This window comes from Salvelinus alpinus, chromosome 30, assembly GCF_045679555.1.
Source record: "Salvelinus alpinus chromosome 30, SLU_Salpinus.1, whole genome shotgun sequence".
NCBI classification, from domain to species: Eukaryota; Metazoa; Chordata; class Actinopteri; order Salmoniformes; family Salmonidae; genus Salvelinus; species Salvelinus alpinus.
Genome location: NC_092115.1, coordinates 30,681,761 through 30,702,562, shown reverse-complemented (window position 1 = coordinate 30,702,562; position 20,802 = coordinate 30,681,761). Strand labels below are relative to the sequence as shown.

General features: G+C 39.8%; 1 protein-coding gene across 2 annotated transcripts; it reads left to right on the top strand.

Annotated features, from left to right (window-relative positions):
* The first annotated feature begins 2,149 nt into the window (after nt 1–2,149).
* Nucleotides 2,150–20,018, top strand: LOC139559820 (desmocollin 2-like protein). 2 transcript variants are annotated; one of them, XM_071376189.1, is made up of 16 exons: nt 2,150–2,261; nt 7,812–7,902; nt 8,099–8,298; nt 8,423–8,527; nt 9,409–9,564; nt 9,718–9,862; nt 10,062–10,216; nt 10,343–10,477; nt 10,628–10,813; nt 11,039–11,286; nt 11,608–11,750; nt 15,165–15,389; nt 15,713–15,934; nt 16,194–16,309; nt 16,438–16,785; nt 17,114–20,018. In XM_071376189.1, the coding sequence occupies exons 1-16, from the start codon at nt 2,256–2,258 to the stop codon at nt 17,309–17,311; spliced, it is 2,679 nt and encodes an 892-aa protein (XP_071232290.1). In that variant the 5' UTR covers nt 2,150–2,255; the 3' UTR covers nt 17,312–20,018. The 2 variants fall into 2 exon arrangements, with proteins under 2 accessions (XP_071232290.1, XP_071232289.1); XM_071376188.1 differs by lacking the exon at nt 2,150–2,261 and adding an exon at nt 2,277–2,549.
* Nucleotides 20,019–20,802: the final 784 nt, after the last annotated feature.

The window sequence follows — 20,802 nt, the reverse complement described above, 5'->3', positions numbered from 1 at the left end:
AAGTTAGATCTATAAACGTTTTATATATACCAGTAGGGCAGACTAAAGATAAGTAATTCACTTGTTAAGAAAGAAAAATTGTAATCAGTTTTTAATAAAGTAGTAATATTTTAAGTGATGTTTGGGCACCCCCTCCAGCGGGTCAACGGTACCTACTGTATATTACCATTTTCCAAATCATGTCCAAATCATGTCCAAATCATGTCCGATCATGTCCAAATCATGTCCGATCATGTCCAAATCATGTCCGATCATGTCCGATCATGTCCAAATCATGTCCGATCATGTCCAAATCATGTCCGATCATGTCCAAATCATGTCCGATCATGTCCAAATCATGTCCGATCATGTCCAAATCATGTCCGATGACATGTCCAAATCATGTCCGATCATGTCCAAATCATGTCCGATCATGTCCAAATCATGTATAAGCAACTTCATTTCGTTTCACAATCAATTTGTAGATACAATTTGATTTGGACATGAAGCTTGAAAATGAAAAACCTCATCAGTGACAATATTTTTAGTGAGAGGTGCAATGCCATTTTCTTTCGATATTTGATTTAAGAAATAAAAATAAGATACGTAGAATTTAGTTTTTAAGAGTCAATTACATTACATTTTTAAATAAAATGTTTAAAATGGACTTTAACACACTAATCTTCATGAGGCATCTTGCCCCATGCCCATGGGGAGTAGGGCTGTGACAGTCATGGAATTTTGGTATGATGGTAATTGGCCAGCCAAATGACCATGGTCACTGTAACAACCATTCGAATAGCATACTTTTTATAAATGTTTGTTTATTTATAAATTTTGTCAAGACGTAGTCTCATACCCCTGCACATCGACTCGGTACTTGTACTTCCTGTACATAGAGAGGTTATTTTCTACTCCCTATATGTAGCCATGTTATTTTTACTCTTTATTTTTTTATGTTATTCACTGTGTCACCATTTCAATGTTTTTGTTATTTAAAAAAATCATATCCTTAACTCTGCATTGTTGGAAAAGGACACGTAGGTAAGTACTTCAGTGTTGGTCTACACCTGTTGTCTACGAAGCATGTGACAAATAAATTGGGATTTTATTTTATTTGAACCCAACTCAACTTCAATCTACTGAAAAAAGTATAATCTCCTATGATCAAATATACAGTATATAATAAATTAGTGCCCGTATATTTTCCCATTGGTCACAAATGTGACCGCTAAGATATGTTCATATACCACGTGCATCATGGATTCAATGTATTGAAAATGAAGGTACATATGTAAACTACAAACATTTTTTTTTTTAAATGCAACAATGTATTTGTTTTTTAAACTTTTAAATACAGACTATTGGTGTCAAATTCGTCTGTAAAAGTACACCTTAGATATGTATGCTTGTGGTCTTGTGACCATTTTGAAGAATCACATGAAACTTCTCTGAATCATACTAGACACCTTAATAATGCATAGTATATTACTTATTCGTTGATAAGTATAACTAACTTCTCTAGAGCCTGTTTGGCCCCTACAAAAAAAAGATTGCAGTTTTGAAACTGCAGTAAAAGTGCGATAACTGCAGTCGACTGTGGTATTTTAGACGCAGTAATTGCTGAATTCAACTGCACTCTGACTGCAATCTGTTTTAGTAAGGGGAGTGGGATAGTCTTGAACCGCATTGTTGGTTAAGGGCTTGAAAGCGTTTCACGGTAAGGTCTCTACACTTGTTGTATTCGGCGCATGTGACAAATAATATTTTATTTCACCCGGTGTCCAAGTAGACTACATGTAGCTATGTGTGTTGAAAACATTTAATCACAGGTAAGACATTTAACTTGTTTAGTATAGTCAGTTTATAACTCCAGTCACTACTTGTAGCTCTTTGTTTGTGTTGTTGGTCTTGGCTAGTTTAATGTTCCGGTCGTCAGCTAGCACGAACTCACTCACCTGCTTGCTAGCACCATCATGAAAAGGGGCATGGTGGTTTTTATAAGTAGTGAGAACGCTGGAGCAGGCAATGTTGAAAAGTAATCATTAGACATGTTGTGATTTTCTTAAATGTAGTTGTGTAATTGACTAAAACAAGCAGACAACAACAAAATTGCGTTTGAAAAGGGTGAAGTTTTTGCTGTGAGCCAATGGAATAACCTAGGTAACCACAGGTTGTTTTCCCCACAGGAAGGCTGGGCATGACTTCGATCTAATTCCTACTGACTATTGTTAGGGGGGAGTATCTCACCCCTAGACTACGAATGCGTCACGGACATGCAGGTTAGTGAGTAATCGCGGGCGTGGTAGCGTGCCTACATTTCTAGGGTCATATTACAACAAAAACGAAATCGTTATTCCGCTACCGGCAATGCCAGTCGCCATATGGACAAAATGAGGGTACTGTAATTGATTGATGTAAAGAATATCCACCATTTCAATCCCGCCCTTGACAGAACAAAGTTTAGTTATTGTTCTTGCGTGTGTAATCGTGTCTAGTCGGATACAGTGTTTCGAATTGCGGCAACAAAAATGGCACCGAATTTACCTGTACATTTATGCATATTTTTGGTAAGTAAGTTGATTCTATTAAATTAAAGTGTTTCTGTATTTTTCACATTTGATTTTGATATATCACCTGCTCAAGTTTCTATTAATGTAATTGACTTTGCAAATGTGTAGCCAAACTTTGACTTTACAGTGTTGCATACCCGGGGGAAGATGTTTGGGGGGGGTTTTGGGGGGTTTTCATAGGTCAGTTAATACAGGACTACTAAAGGCCCAGTGCAGTACGTTTGTGAAAAAATAACACTTAAAAAAAATGTATACTTTTTCCCGTGTTACAGATGGCATTGGTCCACTAATACAGGACTAGTAAAGCCCCAGTGCTCTACTTCTGTGAGGAAAAAATAAATATATATACAGTACCAGTCAAAAGTTTGGACACACCTACTCATTCAAGGGGTTTTCTTTATTTTTACTATTTCCTACATTGTAGAATAATAGTGAAGACATCAAAACTATGAAATAACGGATATGGAAACATGTAGTAACCAAAAAAGTGTTAAACAAATCTAAATATATTAGATTTGAGATTCTTCAAAGTGGCCACCCTTTGCCTTGATGACAGCTTTACACACTCTTGGTATTCTCTCAACCAGCTTAATGAGGTATTCACCTGGAATGCATTTCAATTAACAGGTGTGCCTTGTTAATTTGTGGAATTTCTTTCCTTAATGCTTTTAGTGCATTTGAGCCAATCAGATGTGTTGTGACAAACTAGGGGTTTTATACAGAAGATAGCCCTATTTGGTAAAAGACCAAGTCCATATTTTGGACAGAACAGCTAAAATAAGCAAAGAGAAACGACAGTCCATCATTACCTTAAGACATGGTCAGTCAATACGGAACATTTCAAGAACTTTGAAAGTTTCTTCAAGTGTAGTTGCAAAAACCATCAAGCACTATGATGAAACTGGCTCTCATGAGGACCGCCACAGGAAAGGAAGACCCAGAGTTACCTCTGCTGCAGAGGATAAGTTCATTAGAGTTACCAGCCTCAGAAATTGCAACCCAAATAAATGCTTCACAGAGTTCAAGTTACAGACACATCTCAACATCAACTGTTCAGAGGAGACTGCGTTAATCAGGCCTTCATGGTCAAATTGCTACAAAGAAACCTCTACTAAAGGACACCAATGAGAAGAAGAGACTTGCTTGGGCCAAGAAACATGAGCAATGGACATTAGACCGTTGGAAATCTGTCCTTTGGTCTGATGAGTCCAAATTTGAGATTTTTGGTCCCAACCACCGTGTCTTTGTGAGACGCAGAGTAGGTGAACGGATGATCTTTGCATGTGTGGTTCCCACCGTGAAGCATGAAGGAGGAGGTGATGGTGTGGGGGTGCTTTGCTGGTGACGCTATCAGTGATTTATTTAGAATTCAAACCACACTTAACCAGCATGGCTACTACAGCATTCTGCAGCGATACGTCATCTCATCTGGTTTTAGCTTAGTGGGACTATCATTTGTTTTTCAACAGGACAATGACCCAACACACCTTCAGGCTGTGTAAGGGCTATTTGACCAAGAAGGAGAGTGATGGAGTGCTGCATCAGTTGACCTGGCCTCCACAATCACACAACCTCATCCCAATTGAGATGGTTTGGGATGAGTTGGACAGCAGAGTGAAGGAAAATCAGCCAACAAGTGCTCAGCATATGTGGGAACTCCTTGAAGACGGTTGGAAAAGCATTCCAGGTGAAGCTGGTTGAGAGAATGCCACGTGTGTGCAAAGCTGTCATCAAGGCAAAGGGTGGCCACTTTGAAGAATATCAAATTTGAAATATATTTTGATTTGTTTAACACTTTTTTGGTTACTACATGATTCCATATGTGTTATTTCATAGTTTTTATGTCTTCACTATTATTCCACAATGTAGAAAATAGTAAAAAATAAAGAAAAACCCTTGAATGAATCAGTGTGTCCAAACTTTTTACTGGTACTGTATATATACACTACATGACCAAAAGTATGTGGACACCTACTCGTTGAACATCTCATTCCAAAATAATGGGCATTAATATGGGTTTGGTCCACATGCGTTTGTATATATAGTGTATATAGGCCTATTTCTGCTTCTAGTTTTTTTATTCAGAATTTTCAGGGGGTGCTGCAGAACTCTCAGCACCCCTACTTTCCACGGCTATGCAGTGGTCTAACATTCAGCTAAAAAGATCACTGGCAAGGTGCAGCTTGTTGATACATCGACAGTGCCTTCAGGAAGTATTCATACCCCATGACTTATTCCACATTTTGTTGTGTTACAGCCTGAATTCAAAATTGATTAAATATATTTATTTTTCTCACCCATTTACACACAATAGCCCATAATGTCAACGTGAAAACATGTTTTTAGAAATGTATTCACGTTTATTCAAAATTGAATACGGAAATATCTAATTTACACAAGTATTCACATCCCTGAGTCAATACATATTAGAATCACCTTTGGTAGTGATTACAGCTGTGAGTCTTTCTGGGTAAGTCTCTAAGAGCTTTGCACACCTGGATTGTATGATTTCTGCCCATTATTCTTAAAAAAAAAATATTCAAGCACTGTCAAGTTGGTTGTTGCTCATTGCTAGTGTCGTCGAAACTCTAACCAATAAGGAGATACTTGTCATTTCTTCAAACATCAACCTTTATTTGATAAGATTTGCAATAATGTAGCTGGTCAGCCCTACACTCTGAGGTGGAAGGCCGAGAGCTCAAATGAAACAAGGAGTGCAGAAACCTTATATACTCCCACCGTCTTATGCAAGCGTGTACAAAACACATGATCTTGTTATGTGTACATGTGTGGAGAACAGGACCAAACTGAAGTGAAAGTTACAGACGAACTGTGAATTTGGTCGTCTCGTTCTGGAGCAACTGCTGGTTATTCTAATCTTCTAGTGAGGACAATAGGTGTCAAAGCAACAGGAAATCACTCCAGACATAGTTCCTCATAAAGTAGCCAGCAAGAGCCTTTTACTGTCTGCCCGGATGATGTATGGTTTCACTTACACACATTCACAAGCATGAACCTGTCGCCCAGCAACAGGCTCTATGACTGGTGCGCAGGATACAACACTTTGCTCTGTTTTCAGTATATTAAAAGGAACCAGTTCATTCCCTTCTGACTAACAGGAAACCATAGGTTGTCCCAGTCAGCTCCTGACTGTGTGCCCAGAACATCATGGGGACCTCATTTCCTAGTTAGGTTTATATGCTACCCACTAACAAGACAAGTTAAAACAGGCCTATACTAATGCACGTACAATTCTTCTATCTTATATGATCTCGTTACTTTAACAATCTCAACCTTAATGCCTAAGCAACTAAGCTTCAGGAAAGATCTTCTAGTACACAAGCATCAGCAAGGTTTAACAAAAATGTCCCTTAGACTAGACAGACATTTTCAAGTCTTGCCATAGATTTTCAAGCCGATTTCATTCAAATCTGTAGCTAGGCCACTTAGGAACATTCAGTGTCGTCTTGATAAGCAATTCCAGTGTATATTTGGCCTTGTGTTTTAGGTTATTGTCCTGCTGAAGGTGAATTTGTCTACTAGTGTCTGTTGGAAAGCAGACTGAACCAGCTTATCCTCTAAGATTTTGCCTGTGCTTAGCTCTATTCAGTTCATTTTTATCCCAAAAACTCCCTAGTCCTTGCCGATGACAAGCATACTCATAACATGATGAAGCCACCACCATGTTTGAGAAATATTAAGTGGTACTCAGTGATGTTGTGTTGGATTTGCCCCAAACATAATGCTTTGTATTCAAGGCAAAGTTAATTTCTTTGCCACATTTTCTTGCAGTTTTACTTTAGTGCCTTATTGCAAACGGGATGCATCTCTTGGAATATTTTTTTTCTGTACAGGCTTCCTTCTTTTGACTGTGTCGATTAGGTTAGTATTGTTGAGCAACTACAGTACAATGTTGTTGGTCCGTCCTCAGTTTTCTCCTATTACATCGAGTAAACTCTGTAACTGTTTTAAAGACACAATTGGCCTCATGGTGAAATCCCTGAGCGGTTTCCTTCCTCTCCGGCAACTAAGTTCGGCAGGACGTCGGTATCTTTGTAGTGACTGGGTGTATTGATACACCATCCGAAGTGTAATTAATAACTTTACCATGCTCTACGGGATATTCAATATCTGCTTTTTGTTTTACCCATCTACCAATAGGTGCCCTTCTTTGCGAGGCATTGGAAAACCACCCAAGTTGTCACGTTCCTGACCTTGTTTTCCTTTTGTATTGTTGTGTTTAGTGGGTCAGGACGTGAGATGGGTGGGCAGTCTGTGTTTGTTCTATGTTAAGTGTCAGGTTTAATTGACCTTGTATGGCTCTCAATCAGAGGCAGGTGTTTTCGTTTTCCTCTGATTGAGAGACATACATAGGGAGGTTGTTTCACATTGTTTGTCGTGGGTGGGTGATTGTCGCTGTGTCTGTGTTTATTGCACCACACGGTACTGTCTCGTCTCTCGTTCGTTCTTTCCTGTTCATGAGTGCATTGTTTTTTATGTTCACCAGTTCAGGTCTGTTTAACGTCGTTTGTTGTTTTGTAGTTTATGCAAGTATAAGTTTTTGTGTTCGTCTTCGTCAGCAAATAAATCTATATGTATTCACAACCCGCTGCACCTTGGTTTAATCCCTGCTCCTCCTCTTCGGATGAAGAGGAGGAGGAGAGTCGTTACACAAGTCTCTGTGGTTGAATCTGTGTTTGAAATTCACTGCTCGACTGAGAGACCTTACAGATAATTGTATGTATGGGGTATAGAGATTAGGTAGTCATTCAAAAATTATGTCCATGCAACTTATTATGTGACTTGTTAAGCACATTTTTACTCCTGAACTAATTTAGGCTTGCCATAACAGAGGTTGAATACTTATTGACTCAAGATATTTTAGCTTTTAATTGAATTAATTAATTTGTAAACATTTTGAAAAACATAGTTCCACTTTGACATTATGGAGTATTGTGTGTAGGCCAGTGACACAACATCTCAATGTAATCAATATTAAATCCATGCTGTAACACAACCAAATGTTGAACAAGTTAAAGGGTGTCAACACTTGTTGAAGGCACTGTACCTGTGTAGCCTATGCACTCCTTGAAAACGTCCATGCACACATTTAAATGTATATTCTTTTGGTTCATCTAGTACAAAGAACTGACGAGACAGAATGTCCATGAATGCAGTACCATATTTGTAACACAGCTTTTGTATGATATGCCACCTGTTAGAATGTATGAACAATATCTCTCTCGCATGCAATTCCAGATCCTCTCATGTGTGGATTCCTGCTTTATCCCTGTCTCCATACAAGCAACAGTACCTCGGACAGTACAAGTTGGACATGTTATTGCAAAAGGTCCTGCCATTCACAAATGTTTCCATCCTGTCTAACTTTGAATGTACTTAATACTGAATGAAACAATCAATATAGTCATGAACTGTTTATAACCAGTTGACATCCTTAATCATAATCAAGTTATTGTGTTGTGGATGATCCATGTTGTTTTTTAGTCATTGTATAGTTGATAACGTTTCTTTCTCTCGTCGTTCAGTTGATGTGGACCAATGTGACACCATCACATTGCACTTTACAACTAGTGACCCCGACTTCACAGTACGACCTGATGGCACTATAGTAACAGACGCCATCACCATGGTACCAGCCAATGGCAGAACATTCTCAGTGCAGTTTCAGGACCCCAATGCTCAGAAGAGAGAAATTAATGTTTACCTTGTCCAGGACTCTAGAAAGGTAAGGTGGATTCTGCATGGGCTTATAGTACAAAGTCCCATTTTTCAAAGTATTGTTTTTGTGAAATTATCTATATCACATTGTTGACTTGTGACTTTGTGTGGTCTTTTTTCTGCTTTTTCAGGTATTGAAAGACGGCCTACTAAAGCGCTCCAAAAGACGTTGGAGTCCTCTGCCCTTCAACATCATAGAAAATGACGTTCAGCCATTTCCAAAGGACGTTGAGCTGGTAATGTCCTTAAAATAAGTTACAACTTGCATCACATTTCAGCACATTTTGTGTTTGAATATTGATATTAAACCTAAGCCATGTACATATTTTGTGTCATGTAACAAACCCCAATTTATCCTCTACATGTCTTTGCCTTTCTCCCACCCCCATGTTCCACTCTATTTCTCATTCTTTCTCACCTGCAGCTAATGCACATTCTGTATCTGTATGGTCTACGCCCTCACCTGGGGGTTCACATTACCCAGACACACCGAACCACACACACACAGAGGGATCAGTTGGAACGTTTACTTAGTTGTTTTTTCTCCTTCTTTTTAACCCTTCCCCTTCCTTTCTAACTACAAGGCTGGATGTGCACTGTAATTGAATCTGTTGTAACCTGTCTAGGGAATACATATTCATACAAAATAACTTTTTTTAATAGTAGTCGACAAGTATAGTGCTTTAGGCCTATTACCTGTAAGGCATATGAGCATTTTTGTTTTGCATAGCTCAATGCTTCACATTCTTAATTGTGCAATTTCTTAACCAGAGCAGGCACGCACACAGATAGGGCTCTACCTGTGCAGAGCACATGCCCCTTTGTCCTTCTAGTCTCTAAAGTGCCCTTTTGGGTGGTGGTATAATTTTGTATTAATTTTTTTGTCATTGTGGTTCGTAACCCACGACGCAAGTCGTCGTCAAGTTCACAATTTGTGATAATGAGTGAGAGTGTTGCTGCAGAAATAAATAGGCTTATGCTCAAATATGTTAAAATGGTCATTTTGAGCACCTGCCCCCTGAAAGGTCTGTGCACGGCCTTGAACCAGGGTGATGTTATTATCCCACCGCTTGTTGAAGCTTGACCGCAGATAATACTTGATTGTTTCCTGGTCCAGATTGCGTCTGATTCGTCGGCCATTCGCAGTGTGTACTACACCATCAGTGGGCCCGGAGTGACAGAGGAACCTGTGGGTGTGTTCAGTGTGGTGATGGAGACTGGGATGTTGAAGGTCAACAAAGCTGTCGACCGCGAGAGAACCCCTCAGTTTGTAGTGAGTAGTAAACAACAATTATTGATTGCTTGCCTGAATAATTGATTGATTCTTTATCTGTGATGTTAAAACATGACAATTGTACTCTTGATGCGTAGCACAGACAACACGAACAGTGTAAGCCATTTCTAAACTGAGTCCATCTTCCTCCAGTTTCAAGCCAGAGTGTTTGACAGATACACCAACCAGGAGACAGATCTACCATTACCCATCACAGTGAATGTAGACGATGTGAACGACAATGCACCAACTTTCACTGGCCTACTGCAGTTTACTGTGCTGGAGCAAAGCAAAGCAGGTGAGAAACACACAGCTGAAATAAGAAATACCAGAGTGCCCCTAGCCTCTGCAATACAGTACATGGAAAAATTGACATACGTTTCACAAGTTAGTCAATTTTCTGAGCAATTTGTGCACACATCCAGACATTGACCTTTGTAACAGGAACTTGTGGATGTGAACTAATAGCCGGTGTGTTGTGATACGTTCTATTGCAGGGACGATGGTGGGGATGGTGAATGCCACAGACATAGACGAGCGTGGTACAGACCACACTAAGATCAGGTACTCTCTCCTCTCTGGGACTAACCTGTTCTACATTAACCCAGAGACAGGAGTCATCAGCACCAAAACAGACACCCTCGACAGAGAGGTCAGTCCCATCGTTGTACCTTTTAAAAAATATCTCACTTACAGTTTTCCAGGGTTCCACGTTGTTGATCATGGCTATCATTGCTTAAATGATTGATCTAAATGTATGTTTGTATTTGTTTTTCAGGTGAATGATAAGTATTTGGTGACAGTGGAAATCAGAGACATGAATGGAGCTCTGAATGGTCTATTCAACACAGCCACAGCCACCATTGTGTTGGGTGATATCAACGACAACCCTCCCACATTCACAAAGACATCTGTACGTTTTCTTTGACAACTTTGACAGTGGTGGAGTTTGTGTATTGCAGTTTTTCCCGCAATGTAACAAAAAAGGCATGAATGTCCCAGTTTGTTTTATGAATACTCTGTTTGCTTTGGCCAAATATCTATATGTTACTTCCTTTTGCAGTACGATGTAAAAGTTAAAGAGAACCAAGGAGAGGGACTCATCCTCAGAATCCCCATTGAAGATAAGGACTTGGTGAAGACACCAAACTGGAACACTGAGTTTGTCATCCAAAAGGGGAATGAAAACGGGAACTTCAGGATCGAAAGAGACCCCAAAACGAATGAAGGACTAATTTACCTAATAAAGGTGAGCTGGTACTCACAACGAACCTCTATTTTTGATCTGATCATGACTTTCCATAGATGTCTTGCTAGTTATTTATAAAATTAGGCTAATCTATACATTTAGTGAACTATCCCATAACATAAAGACAGTCAAAATATTGAGCCAAAAGGCTTCTTTGGGCATTGTCATTGACGGATGATAATACAGTAAAATAACACTCACTGTATGTCCTTGCTGTGTCTCCAGCCTCTAGACTACGAGAAGACCAAGAACCTAAAGCTGGAGGTGTTGGCCCGTAACCAGGCTGAGCTGAGTGGGACCACGGCCCAGTGGATGTCCATCCCTGTAGACGTCTCTGTAGTGGACGAGGACGAGGGACCAGAGTTCACCGCCCCCACCGTACTCTTCACAGTCAAGGAGAACACTCCTAACGACACCCTGATTGGGACCTACATAGCCGTAGACCCAGAGACCAAGAGCAGCGCCGGCATCAAGTAAGACCCTAGTTTACCTTATTGATCTCACCAATAATTGATCTAGCCAGGTCCCAGATCTATTTGTACTGTCTTGCCATAATTACAGGAGATGGCAAGACTGCACAAACAGATCTGAAACCAGGGTAGTATTGGCCTATTGTGTGACCATGTTGATAATAATCATAATAATAATAATAATATGATGTTATAACAAGTAAGGTCAGATTGTGTTTCAATAGAAGATAGAGAAATGCCATGTTTTTTCTCACTCCAGCAGAATTGTACCGTTATACATGAGAATGCTGTAAAAGTTCCTTCTCTCTCTCTGTTCCCTCTCAGGTATTACAAGGTCTCAGACCCTGCTTCATGGATCAAGGTAGATGAAAGCACCGGACAGCTGAAGATCGCCAATAATATCGACAGGGAGTCCCACTTTGTAACGAATGGCGTGTACAACGTCACTATGAAAGCTGTTGATGCCAGTAAGTATATATTGTTTACAGTGTCTTACTTTTGTATATATTGTGTATGTGGAAACTCCTTCAAATTAGTGGATTTGGCTATTTCAGCCACACTTGTTGCTGACAGGTGTATAACATCGAGCACACAGCCATGCCATCTCCATAGACAAACATTGGCAGTGTAGTGGCCTTACTGAAGAACTCAGTGACTTTAAACGTGGTATTGTCATAGGATGCCACCTTTCCAACAAGTCAGTTCATCAAATTTCTGCCCTGCTAGAGCTTCTTCGGTCAACTGTAAGTGCTGTTATTTTGAAGTGGAAATATCTAGGAGCAACAATGGCTCGGCCGCGATGTGGTAGGCCACGCAAGCTCACAGAACGGGACCACCGAGTGCTAAAGAGCCTAGCACTTAAAAATGGTCTGTCCTCGGTTGCAACACTCACTACTGTGTTCCAAACTGCCTTTGGAAGCAACGTCAGTACAAGAACTGTTTGTCGGGAGCTTCAGGAAATGGGTCTCCATGGCCGAGCAGCTGCACACAAACCTAAGATCACCAGGCACAATGCCAAGAGTTGGCTGGAGTGGTGTAAAGCTCGCCGCCATTGGACTCTGGAGCAGTGGAAACAAGTTTTTCTGGCTTGATGAATCACGCTTCCCCATCTGGCAGTACGACTGATGAATCTGGGTTTGGCGGATGCCAGGAGAACGCTACCTGCCCCAATGCATATTGCCAACTTTTAAAGTACGGTGGAGGAGGAATAATGGTCTGGGGCTGTTTTCCATGGTTCAGGCTAGAGGTCGACCGATTATGATTTTTCAATGCCGATACCGATTATTGGAGGGCCAAAAAAGGCGATACCGATTAATCGGACGATTTATATAAAAAAATGTTTTTATTTATTTATTTGTAATAATGACAATTACAGCAATACTGAATTAACACTTTTATTTTAACTTAATATAATACATCAATCAAATCAATTTAGCCTCAAATAAATAATGAAACATGTTTAATTTGGTTTAAATAATGCAAAAACAAAGGGTTGGAGAAGAAAGTAAAAGTGCAATATGTGCCATGTAAAAAAGCTAACGTTTAAGTTCCTTGCTCAGAACATATGAAAGCTGGTGGTTCCTTTTAACATGAATCTTCAATATTCCCAGGTAAGAAGTTTTAGGTTGAGGTTATTATAGGAATTATAGGACTATTTCTCTCTATACCATTTGTATTTCATATACCTTTGACTATTGGATGTTCTTATAGGCACTATAGTATTGCCAGTGTAACAGTATAGCTTCCGTCCCTCTCCTCGCCCCTACCTGGGCTCGAACCAGGAACACATCGACAATAGCCACCCTCGAAGCAGCGTTACCCATCGCGCCACAAAAGCCCCGGCCCTTGCAGAGCAAGGGGAACAACTACACCAAGTCTCAGAGCGAATGACATTTGAAACGCTATTAGCGCGCACCCCGCTAACTAGCTAGCCATTTCACATCGGTTACACCAGCCTAATCTCGGGAGTTGATAGGCTTGAAGTCATAAACAGCTGCTGGCAAACGCACTAAAGTGCTGTTTGAATGAATGATTACGAGCCTGCTGCTGCCTACCATCGCTCAGTCAGACTGCTCTATCAAATATCAAATCATAGACTTAATTATAACATAATAACACACAGAAATACGAGCCTTAGGTCATTAATACGGTCAAATCCGGAAACTATCATTTCGAAAACAAAACGTTTATTCTTTCAGTGAAATACGGAACTGTTCCGTATAACGGGTGGCATCCATAAATCTAAATATTCCTGTTACATTGCACAACCTTTAATGTTATGTCATAATTACGTAAAATTCTGGCAAATTAGTTTGCAATGAGCCAGGCGGCCCAAACTGTTGCATATACCCTGACTCTGCGTACAATGAACGCAAGAGAAGTGACACAATTTCTCTAGTTTAATATTGCCTGCTAACATGAATTTCTTTAACTAAATATGCAGGTTTAAAAAAATATACTTCTGTGTATTGATTTTAAGAAAGGCATTGATGTTTATAGTTGGGTACATTCGTGCAACGATTGTACTTTTTTCGCAAATGCGCTTTTGTTGAATCATCCCTCGTTTGGCGAAGTTGGCTGTCTTTGTTAGGAAGAAATAGTCTTCACAGTTCGCAACGAGCCAGGCGGCCCAAACTGCTGCATATACCCTGACTCTGTTGCACAGAACGCAAGAGAAGTGACACAATTTCCCTAGTTAAAATAAATTAATGTTAACAGGCAATATTAACTAAATATGCAGGTTTAAAAATATATACTTGTGTATTGATTTTAAGAACGGCGCTTTTTTCGCGATTGCGCTTGTTAAATCACCCGTTTGGCGTAGTAAGCATTGATTCAATGATAAATTTACAGGCACCGCATCGATTATATGCAATGCAGGACAAGCTAGATAAACTAGTAATATCATCAACCATGTGTAGTTAACTAGTGATTATGTTAAGTTTGATTGTTTTTTTATAAAATAAGTTTAATGCTAGCTAGCACCTTACCTTGGCTCCTTGCTGCACTTGCATAACAGGTAGTCAGCCTGCCACGCAGTCTCCTCGTGGAGTGCAATGTAATCGGCCATGATCGGTGTCCAAAAATGCCGATCACCGATTGTTATGAAAACTTGAATTCGGCCCTAATTAATCGGCCATTCCGATTAATCGGTCGACCTCTAGTTCAGGCTAGGCCCCTTAGTTCCAGTGAAGGGAAATCTTAAGGCTACAGCATACAATGACATTCTAAATGATTTTGTGAAACAGTTTGGGGAAGGCCCTTGCTGTTCCAGCATGACAATGCCCACGTGCACACAGAGCTCCATACAGAAATGGTTTGTCGAGATCGGTGTGGAAGAACTTGACTGGTCTGTACAGAGCCCTGACCTAAACCCCATCGAACACCTTTGGGATGAATTGGAACAATAAGTCTATGTGTTGTTTAAGTGACAAGATGAGGAGTATAGTAGTCACTCTATAACACCTGGTGTGACTTGGTATTTTATTAGGATCCCCAATAGCTATTGCGAAAGCTGCAGCTACTCTTCCTGGGGTCCACACAATACATGAGACATGACATAATACAGAACATTAACAGACAAGAGCAGCTCAAGGACAGAACTACATCTATTTAAGAAAAGGCACACGTAGCCTACATATCAATACATACCCTAGCTACTGGCCCTTATCTTTTTTTTGCATTTATAACAGGGAGTGACTACTAGGGAGATACCAGTACTGTATAGCATCTGTATTTCACTGAACTTTAAAGTTTATTTCTGAGTGTGATTATTGAATACATTGGAAATCTTACTCAGTCAAGCTCTCACAATAAAACCACAATCAAACCAGCAAGAATTATTCATTGATATGTTATCATGTTTCTTACTCTATTTTTAGGTCTCAAGACAGGTACAGGGACAGTGATTATTCAAGTGGAGGATGTGAACGACCACGTCCCAGTCATCCCCTCTAAAGACCTGGTGGTGTGTGAGAAGGATGGGGGAGAGATGGGCTCCGTGCTGGTGGTAGCAGAGGACAAAGACCGAGCTCCATTCTCCGCCCCCTTCAGCTTCGAACTGGGAGAGGAGCATGATGGAAGATGGGCTGTGAAGCGACTTAACGGTATGAAAATGATTCCTACCTCCGGACTCCATTCCATCTCTATATAAATTGATATCTTGCATGTGATTTAAAAAGTGAAGCAATTATTTCAATATAAACGGAATATGCGCATCTTATAGTGAGTAGTCAGTCTCATACATTCTTCAATACAACGTTAGAGCCAAAATACTCTAGAATGCAACCTCACCAGATCCACCTTACACAGCACCTAACTGACAATGAGTATTGTTTAGAGCCAGGAGTTTTAGTCCTTACAATGTAATCTCACCAGGAAAAATAGTGCCCAAACTCCTGTTCTTTACAACAGTGTATTTCCTCCTCAGACACTGCAGGGATGTTGGAGCACACCAAGGAGCTCCCTATTGGTCTGTATACTGTCCCCCTTATGGTCAAGGACTTACAGGGATTTGGAAAGACCCAGACTGTAACGGTCCAGATCTGCCGCTGCAGGAACGGAGCGTGTTTGGCCTACCAGAACTCCACGTCGCTGGGGGTGTGGGCCATCCTGGCCATGCTGCTGGCGCTGTGCCTGCTACTTCTTCTCTGTGAGTATCTAATGCTTTATTATTTTCATTCATCTTATTTATGTAGGTCTGACAGGTTAGTGTCAAAGCAGTAATAAGATAGGATAACATATAAAACTGTATGAGGCGTTAGACATTAGTCTTAAGCAACTGATGACGGCTAGTATAACTTTGTTCCTTAGCAAATGGCTTCGGCTTCTTGTTCGTCAGACGACCCTGTGACCACTTTCCGACCATACATTTTTATTGAGCTACTTTTCTTTTTCGTTCTTTATTGCAGGTATCTTCTTTGCATTCATCTGTGTTACAAAGAATGAGAAAATGGAGCTGGAAGATATGGGAGACAGTGGCGGTATCCTCCTGAAGTCTAACATTGAGGCCCCAGGGGATGCAGTGGTAAGTCTGTCATAATGACAGCATTACAAAACACATTTCTCATGTTCATGGAATCTTAGCAAATTTCACTGTTATATCCTGTTTTTGGATATATATTTTTTTTTCCTCTATGAAATATGGCTCCTCAGGATTCAAATCTTATCATCGTTCCTGCATCTGGGATCGACTCATCAGTGAAGGGATCCATGATTGACGTGGGGTGGGTGGGAGCTAAGAACTCTGGTATGATTGGAGGAGGCCTGGGCGCTCAGCAGTCCGGCGGCGTCATAGTGACCGATATGGAGACCGGCTTCTCTGGCCAATACGAAGGCAGCCAGTACGTTGGACAATATGGCAGTGGACAATATGCCAGTGGACAATGTGGTGGAGGTCAATATGGCAGTGGAAACATGACTTTTGACAACACACGTTTCATGAAATTCAACAACTCTGCAGCTTGGCACACCTGGCAAACCAACGGGCTGTTTTTACAACAGGTAAAGTAGTTGTAAAGGACTCGAGAAACAACTCAAACAATGTAAATCGTCCTTCCTATTGGTAAAAGCCTAGACAATTCCCATCTGAAATGCTTGCTTACTTGCTAAATCCTGTGTTAGCTTTCATATATCTTGTCTGGTTGGTAAAATGTTGGTCTGTTTTCAGTGTAATACCTGCCAGTAATATCCTATGCAAGGATGTAATATCACCTACTGTAATATTTTCCCTAACATCGGACTAGTCCTTGGCTGCTCTCTATGGACTAATAACAAAATGCATTCTCCTTTCTTCACCTCATTTCTTACATTGTCTACCTGGTCTTTGCAGAAGTTGGCTTACCTAGGGACGAGGGAGGAGGGGCGATATGCCGATGACATCATCCACGCGTACGGCTTCGAGGGGGTGGGGTCTCCAGCCGGCTCAGTGGGTTGCTGCAGTGACCAAGGCAACCAGGAAGACCTGGACTTCCTAAACACATTGGGGCCAAAGTTCAAGATATTAGCTGAGGTCTGTAACAAGAAATGAACAAAGAGAATGTAATGCATTATGTTTTTATTACTGTAAGTGTACTCTTTTTCTGATAATACCATGAATTTTAGGAATCTGTTAAGAGGGTTGCAATGCTATCATTCAGAGTAATCACACTGAATTGCTCTAACTGTTTGTTGGTTAGAGACATTTTGCACTGGAAAGTACCATGTATTTACTTGTACAGCAAATTCTCCAGTGTTGAATCAACTCTGCGATTTGTTAAATGTAACACTTTTTCAGAGTCTATACGGGTCCACACTTTTTTCAGTGATATTAACATTTTAATGAACACCTGTAGTGTTAAGGTAACTTGTATTTGGGGTATGGTGTAAAGCCTTATTTGCATATTTCCCAGTGTGCCTTACCTTTTCGAGTGAATTGGAGAATTGTTAGTGACAAAGACATGGTCATTGCATTCGTTCATTTTCAGTCCTGTGGCTTTCATCAAATAAAATGATTAACAGTGGCCTGAAACTCCTAGTTTACAGGCCACATCAGGCTTGCATTCACATTATGCTGGCTTGCAAGGTGATGTCATTCCTATTGGAATCTAGCCAGAGTGTGGATATCCAAGATCACCCGTAGCCTGCATTCAGAATGACTGTCAGAGTTTGGAAAATTGATAGATGAGACTACCTAAACCATCTAAACTGAAACAACCATTGCAATAAATCTAACTAACAGATAGAATTAGTTTAGAAAGAATTATGTTATTTATCTTTGTGTAGCATAATATTCATTGATCAGTCAATGTACATGCAAAAACACAGATATTGAAACAAACAATAATAAAAAATAAAAAAACTGTAATAGAGCATGCTGGGAAATATGATAATGATGGCTGGGGTTTTAAGTGTTTTAATCACACTCAAATCTGGTTATTAACACCAACACTGGAGTTCTTTTGCACCACTGAGTGTTCGTTTAAATCCTGAACCAACACTAGAAATGTTCCACAGAAAAATCAACACTAGGTAACACTGACCAATTTCCTGTGTGTAAATAGTGTACATTATGTGATTTTAGCGCTAAAGATTTTTTGTTTGTTTGTTGGCATTGGTCATGTTATTTTATTTGTATATTATGGTAAAGCCCCATGAAGTTTAGTATCGTAGAATCAAATGTTTGTTCATGTGACGCTAAAAACAGGTGCCTTGAAGAATACATGAATATTTGACTAGATTATTAGATTTTTTAAATAACCTATGAATTTAGGTGGATGGGGTACAAACATTACACACTATTCTATATGGGTGTTGATTAGACTACATTGGGGCTTCTATGTTTAATTGGTCACACTACGACCGTCCCTCTAATCCATTCGATTCCTATGATTGATTGGCTGCAGAGAGTCTTGTGTTTAGACTAGAACAGAATGTTATAGGTGCTTCTGTTTAAAATAAAAGGTTCTGGGTGCTTCTTTTTAGAATATAATGTTCTGCCTGCTTCTGTTTAGAATAGAAGGTTCTGGGTGATTATTTTTAGAATAGAAGGTTCTGAAGAGACAGGTGCTGATACGGCCCATGGGGTTGATGAGACAGTGTCTGACAGTGAGTCAGTTCACACACTCAGCATGAGGCTGAGTGTGTGAACAGGGAGGGGTTTGAACCAGACAGACAGCCTGTGAGTATTCATAGCGACATGTGATTGATTGATCCATAGAAAGGGAGATACCTAGTCAGTTGTACAACTGAATGCTTTCAACTGAAATGTGTCTAACTGAAACGTGTCAGAGAGGTGCGGGAGGCTGCCTTTATCAACATCCACAGTGCACAGGGAACAGTGGGTTAACTTTCTCAGGGGCAGAATGACATATTTTTACCTTGTCAGCTCGGGGATTCAATCCAGAAACCTTTTGGTTACTGGCCCAACATTCTAACCACTAGGCTACCTGCTGCCCCCTATGACATTACTAGAGGGGCTATGTCATAAACCCTCAAAGTTCGTTCCATAATGGGGCGAAAATGGCAGCCATTTTGGTCAGGGAGAAATTCTAAACTAGTCTAATTGGAATGAATGGCAGTAGAGGCATAGGTGATCCATTTCCTTATTTTACTTATGCAGAAAAATAAAAGTGAGGCATGTGATGTATCAGAAATTGTGTAATGTAATTATAGTCAACCTCAAATATTGTCATATAAATACAATGTATATGGGTTTTATACAAATGTTATATGTAAATAGTCCCTAAATGTCTCAGATTTAGTTTTATTGGAAAGCAGTGCGTGCTATTATATGATACAATTTCAGTACTTGTTGCATTTACAACTTGTCTATGTCCTATCATCAACTGATTTGAACCAGTGTAGTGGCTGTGGATTGACTGCATTGTTTGAATGGATTGTTGGCATATTGGGAGTTAATTTGGAATCATTCATCTAAAACTGTTTGGCTAGCTAGCTGACACACATACAGTGCAGATAAATTCTTCACATTCATTGTTTTACACAGTATCTTATCAGAGCACTGGCAAACTCCCTGACCAACATGGCTGACCTTTGGCCATTTATTACAAGGTTCATTTCCATTCTAGTATTCTAATTCCTAATTCTATGGATTCAACAGCATTGTCCTATGTTCATATTATTCATTTGGAATTCAATTACCAAACTGACCCATTTTGTAAATTAATTGTATTGCCTATTTCGTAAGTGTCAAATTTTGCTAATATGTTTTTTAAAAGTAAATAATATAAAATACACTTGTTGTGTTATTCACTTTGGTCATGCTGTTTTAGTGTAAATACTTCATTTGAAGTAGAGAGTGAGGATGTGAGTGAGAGAGAGAGAGAGAGAGAGAGAGTGGATTAGCGTTGAAATATTGTTACTCATGCCTAGATAAGCCTGGTGAATGGTTAAGAGGGTGTGGTTCATTGTTCAGTACAGTACATATAGCCTTGCAAAATAACTGTAACATCACAAGGTACTGTAACTAAGGACACTTTATTCACCCTTGAACCATAGACGTAGACAACAAATAATTGTATCTGTCCTATTATAGCGTCTGTGAGGGAATGGGCAGCGCCATTGAGGCCATCTACATTTTGAAGTAATGAATTTGCTTCTACTTCTATGACTTGGTAAACAAACTGAATGGTTGCATACTTCCAACTGGAGTGTGTTTGAACAGGTTTGAACACCTGCCGTTATGAAATGTTTGCTCACTAGTATAATCTGGATCTGGATTACTATCAGGATCTGATCCTTCCTTAATCTATAGGAAGTCCCACCCAGTTGACTACTTTAAAATGGTGGTCCTCAATGGAATGTCCATGCAAAAACATATTATTTCCAAGTAGTAATCTGTACAGTGCCTTCAGAAAGTATTCACACCCCTTGACTTTGTTGTGTTACAGCTTGATTTAGAATGGATTATATTTAGATTTTTTGGTCACTAACCTACACACAATACCTCATAATTTCAAAGTGGAATTATGTTTTCAAAATGTTTACTAATTAGTTAAAAATGAAAAGCTAAAATGTATT

Bases quoted from the DNA above. Each gene is read 5' to 3' on its own strand.
- LOC139559820 (XM_071376188.1), top strand. From the start codon at position 2,511: ATGGCACCGAATTTACCTGTACATTTATGCATATTTTTG. The intron at 8,528-9,408 runs GTAATGTCCTTA...TTCCTGGTCCAG, and splicing joins TTCCAAAGGACGTTGAGCTG to ATTGCGTCTGATTCGTCGGC. The intron at 11,287-11,607 runs GTAAGACCCTAG...GTTCCCTCTCAG, and splicing joins AAGAGCAGCGCCGGCATCAA to GTATTACAAGGTCTCAGACC.